General features: G+C 36.3%; 1 protein-coding gene across 1 annotated transcript in view; it reads left to right on the top strand.

Annotated features, from left to right (window-relative positions):
- LOC106461132 overlaps nucleotides 1-5874 on the top strand; it is an 82369-nt gene that overhangs the window by 73843 nt on the left and 2652 nt on the right. The window contains exons 14-15 of the mRNA XM_022388003.1: nucleotides 3670-3878; nucleotides 5145-5174. Of these exons, the coding sequence (XP_022243711.1) occupies nucleotides 3670-3878; nucleotides 5145-5174 (239 nt within the window). The remainder of the gene's footprint in view (nucleotides 1-3669; nucleotides 3879-5144; nucleotides 5175-5874) is intronic.

Genomic DNA, 5874 nt, shown 5'->3' with positions numbered 1-5874 from the left:
TCTACTTATTCAATTAAGTTCCATATTAGTCAGAAAGTTCGACCATCTCACTTACAAGCGAGTTTTTTTTTTCACCACTTTCTGGTTGTCATAGAGACAGAGCTTGGGTCCATTGGGGGGGGGGGGGAAGGAGCAGTAAAACTGTCATCATATTTAACACAGGTAAGTGAAAATGAGGCCAACTACTTTACAAGCAGTAACCAAAGCTTCTAACCTTTAATATCTTTTAACATGTTTGTTCACAACGCCAACCTCTTTTCCGATATAAGTTACACATAATCTCAATAAATAAGTCAATTCACAAATAAATCTTTAATTATATTCTTAAAGTCCACACAGAAATTACGTTATAAACTACAGCTAAATGTAGCTAACGTAAAGTTCGTTATTTGCGATTGACTACCTTACTCGGAAATAATATCGAGATAAACATTTAGAACTAACACCCAAAGTTTGGAACTAGTTTAATTGTATAAATTTCGAACAGACAGGTAATTGTGATTTCGTTTCATAAAAACTAAGTCACTTAATCTATGAATATTTCAAATGCTTCACTACAAGATATTCCTTCACGAACACCGATAAAAACAATATGTACACTGTGTTTTTCACTTGGTGTGGTGTACATTCTGAAGCAGGTGTCTTTCTCTCAGTGATCATATATATTACTTACCTGCATTAAGAAAGCACGAACACTTTGTGTCTACTTCGTATTGCAGTCTAAAATAATCAGTGAGCATGTATATTACTTACCTGCATTAAGAAAACACGAACACTTTGTGTCTACTTCTTAGTGCAGTCTAAAATAATCACTGTGATATTTACTAAACATATCAATATTTGAAGCCACATTCTTTAACAGCCTGGAAAATGTCACCACAAATCAGCTAGATAAATGATTATCACAAGACATTTGATCAATGTCTCATTACCAAATACCGTTCGATAGCTCACAAAGTGAGAGTTGCCAACAGTCTACTTAGCCATGGTTTTTTCACCCAATCACTGTTCGAACTGTGAGATAGTTAAGTGGCTAGCACATATTGTACACGTGTACATACATTTTATCATGAAACAACATTTGACAGCTCAGAAAGTAAGGGTTGCAACTCCCTTTCACTGGTTAATCTACCGATTGACCTGCCACCTAACTACTCACAAGTTTAACATTGATGGGTTTATCTGTTTCCATTACAATTGTAACTTAATTATAGTGAAGCTACTCTACTGCTGTGAAGGAGGTATTTTCTTGTTCCATAAGTCGAGACATGCCCATATTGATGAACGAGACATCCACAGGCAAGCTATGTTTTGGAGAGTGCCATGATGTGTGGCAATGTTTATCATCGTAATGATGAGACTAATCCACTTCAACATCTGATGGATCGTGACGTGACACTAGCTGCTCTGCATGACACCATCATAGTGTTTTGCATCAAAGTTTTTCTGACATATACATCCCATTGCTTTTCCTTAGCCTCAGGTGACTCAAAGCAATGTTTTGTGATGCATAGGTTTTCAAGAGTGTCGAAAACGATCATCCCAGTAATTTTCGGGAAGTTCAGGCTGCTCGACATCACTAACTATGACTTTCTCTGCTGCTCTGTGTTCCAGAAGAAATAATCTTTATTTCACTGTGACTTTCTCTGCTGCTTTATGTTCCTGAACAGAGGAAGTAATCGTCACGTCACTATGACTTCCTCTGCTCCAGACCAGAGGAAATAACCATAAGAAGTCATGTAATAGCAGCCTGGATTTCCCTAGCCAGTTTTCAGACACTGTCTCGAGGACGAAGAAAGAAGGTGGATATAGCCCTCACCATTGCTGGTAAAAGCTCTGGGTCTAGGAGAGTTCTTCTCTTAATCCTTGTCATATTATTATATCAAGTCTTCACTTCAATCATAGCTTCTTCCTCTCTGCCAAAAGTTCTATGTAGTTTCAGAAATTCTCCGTCCATGATCACTGTTCACAAATGTTACAATGCCATAAAGTAAAATGACAAAAGAAGTATGTTCATAATAGACCCCACAATAACAAATCCTTTGGTCACATAATCAAATTATCTATATTTATCAAGTTCATGGAGTTCAGGCGCACCACAGAAAAATAAAATAAAGCAAACACAAGTGACCAAATAATCAGAGTTATTATTCACAATAAGTTATGTATATTTACCAAACTGGCCAGCCTCTAAGTGTTTATATTCAAACTAGCTAGTGGAGATGGATAGGCTTGTATGTAACATAAATAATATATTCAAGGGAGAAAACGTTAACTCATACCTATTTGTACCAGTATCTGTGTCACCCCTTGAGATGGGTTTGTCCCATCCCAGAGAGCAGACACAGACACAGGACAAAACTGATACAAGCTTCTATGAGATAGCCATTGCTGTATGTAACCTTTACCTAAGTAAAAATATTAGCATGTTTACAACCTGTTGACATCAGATTAAAATGAATGTCATAACCACGTGCATAACACCTGCACGAAAACTTAGGAAACTTATATAAACACATTATTCTATACTACTTACAAAAGAACGAAAATTGCTATTTCGGCTTCCAAACCTGTAAACATTTGCATATAAAAGAACATTTTAGATAAGTAGAAAGATGAATAAGAATAAGTATAGGAATATTTCTACTTTTTATTGATAAATCAAACTAGGTTTACAAGTGTGGCACAGAAAAATACATTTTTTTACATATTTCTATTGAACTAAATAATACTTAAGGAATAAAAGAGAAATGTCGTGCAACACTTATACGTTTACAATCAAACTTTGTAAATTACAACAAACTAATAGTCCTGGCAAATGAATTGATGGATAGATAGATCGACGGACTTAACAATTTTAGAACTTTACTACCCATTCGGGGTCAGGTGTGGCCTAGTGGTTAGGATTGTGAATCTACTGGTCCATAATTCACGTCACCTTGTCGCAAATTTGTATTCCGCAGTTTGGGTTCATGAGTGCATTCTAAGAACGGCGGTTAAATCCCACCTTTCGATTAGAGTAGTTCTAGAGTTGGGGGGTGCTGTTGTTGACTAGTCGTCTTCTCTGTAGTCTATTAGTTCAAACAAACAACCATTACTATCCAGCTAATTTCTTTAATCTATACGGTGCATATTTAATGTTCATGTGATAGAGTTGAGGGGAAAGGTGTGTGTGTGTGGGGGGTGCTGTTTTGACTAGTCGTCTTCTCTGTAGTCTATTAGTTCAAACAAACAACCATTACTATCCAGCCACTTTCTTTAATCTATACGGTGCATATTTAATGTGCGAGGATGAAATAATTCAGAAGTTGATTTGTATTTACATTGAAATGACCGTACTAAAGTTCATGTTCCTTTCAGCATAATTAATATTCGTTTTTCTTACCTTTAACGAACGTAGCCAGTAGTTTTTTTTATCGTCTTTAACGAACGTAGTCAGTATTTTTTTATCGTCTTTAACGAACGTAGTCAGTACTTTTTATTGTCTTTAACGAACGTAGCCAGTATTTTTTATCGTCTGTAACGAACGTAGCCAGTATTTTTATCGTCTTTAACGAACGTAGTCACTACTTCTTTATTGCTTTAATGTACATACTCGGTATTTTTTATAGTCTTTAACGAACATAGTACTTTTTTGTTCGTACTCAGTACTTAATAAATCTTTGATAGCACCAAGACAGAAAACAATACTGTCCTGGTGACCATGATGATCATCGTTCTCGAAACAAGGCCACGTGAAGGTACCACACTGACTGATGCCGATTTCATTGCCCACCATATGTCAGCTTTAACTACCAAGCTAAACCAAACCGTCAGTCGAGGGTACGTTGGTGACTTGCAGGTTGATCCAGCGTATCTTGTAATCCAGCCTTCTTCTGGTAGGAAAGCTTTAAAAATAGTGTTAGCTGTTAGGATGGTTTTTAATCTATGTTTGTCTCTAATTTTAAATAGACATATTTAGAGTGAGTGTGTCACGTGATTGTCCACCATAAGGAGAAGCCTAACGAATGTTTTTTACCATCTTTTGGTTGTTAAGAGGTAGAGACGAGGTTTCTGTTGTAATCTTAATAAAATGCTTTTATTTGAAGCATGTAGGAATAGTGTAAATGTGACACTAGCTTAAATGCCTCCATTTGCAGTTATATGATTAACTTTCGGTCCCAGAATACTATGCTAACAGAATACTATACAGAGAGTTCAGTACTCTATATTAAAATCATCAAGCCACGTGGCAATGTCAACCGATATTGTGTGAGGATGTGGCGATGCAGAAAAGATCGTTAATTGGTTGTAACGAAAAAAAATGATGTGAAGATGTGGTAATGTAGGAAAGATTCGCTAAAGTGTATAAATAACAGAAAAAGATCGTGAATTGGTTGTAACGAAAAAAAATTATGTGAAGATGTGGTAATGTAGGAAAGATTCGCTAATGTATGTAAATAACAGGAGAGGATCGTGAATTGGTTGTAACAAAAGAAAATGGATGGAAGATGTGGTAATAACATAATAGAATAGTGAATTTATCGTGATGGATGTGAAGGTATTGTAATAACGTGTATTAACGACAGAAGAAGATCGTGAAGATGTGTCGATGACAAAAGGAGAACTTGAAGATGTGTTAATGACAGGAGGGAAAGTGAAACTTAATCAAGAGATGTAAAGGTGTGATAATGACAAAAGATGTCCTCGAATGCGTGGTTATGGCAAGAAAGAGCCATGGGTGTGTTTTAATTACAAAGAGGGAGTAAATTTGTTTTAATCTAGAGACTGATTTGTGCTAATGACAAAAGATGTTCTCTAACATATGGCAAAAGCAGAAAAAGGCCGTGAATGTGTGAAAGTTTTAGGACTAACGTATGGCAACAACAGAAAAAGGTCGTGAATGTGTGAAAGTTTTAGAACTAACGTATGGCAATAACAGAAAACGATCGTGAATGTGTGAAAGTTTTAGGACTAACGTATGGCAATAACAGAAAAAGGTCGTGAAGGTGTGAAAGTTTTAGGAGAAGTTGTAAACATTTCAATTTCTAATGATCTTTACCTTCAACTTCTTTTGTTTAAAATGTTACTTACGAATTATTGATTTTATAGTTAAATACAATATGTTTCTATATCTAAGTTTTTTGTTTTTTGTTTACTTCTAGTAGTGGAAGTTGGACCAGATGGCGAAGAAGGTAAGTTTCATGAATTTCTGAAATTGACAGTGACATCAGTGGTAGACTTCTTGTAACCTTAGATCATAGGTTCCCAAGCTTTCTCAGACCCCCCCCCCCCTACCACCATAGAAAATTTCGCATCCTGACTGAGGTACCCCACCCAGTGAATCTATAGATATTGAGTGTGTACTGTGTGTTTTTGCCACGGCCCACAGTATGGGAACTCCTGATCTAGATAACATCATACAAACCACGATTTCTTGGCGAAACAGTGAAATCTTGCACACACATATTAGGTCGTAAAGAAATTAATGTCGCTTTTTTTAGATGAAAAATCCGAACAACTTTTATATCAAGACAAAACTTTTATGAAATGAAATAGTCTCCATTCTTATCGATGATGCTTTTCCATCTTATAATCAAGTTGTTAATGCCCTGATTAAAGAAATCACTTGGCTTTGAAGCAAAAAACATGTCGATGTCCTCTTTAACACCTTCCACATTTGCATACGTTTTCCCATTAAGATGGTGTTGCAGCAAATGAAAAATATGGTAATCTGATGGTGCCATATATGGAGAATATGGTGGATGGGGGAGAACTTCCCAACCCAACTCCATAATCTTGTGTTGCATCAAACGTGCCACGTGTGGATGTGCATTGTCGTGAAGAAGAACACTTTTTAGACTGACGAGTGAAGGGCGTTTCTGATGAAGGGCT

Source organism: Limulus polyphemus, unplaced genomic scaffold (assembly GCF_000517525.1).
Source record: "Limulus polyphemus unplaced genomic scaffold, Limulus_polyphemus-2.1.2 Scaffold903, whole genome shotgun sequence".
Classification (NCBI taxonomy): Eukaryota; Metazoa; Arthropoda; class Merostomata; order Xiphosura; family Limulidae; genus Limulus; species Limulus polyphemus.
Note: the sequence above shows the minus strand (reverse complement) of the source record. Positions and strands in the feature narration are given on the sequence as shown.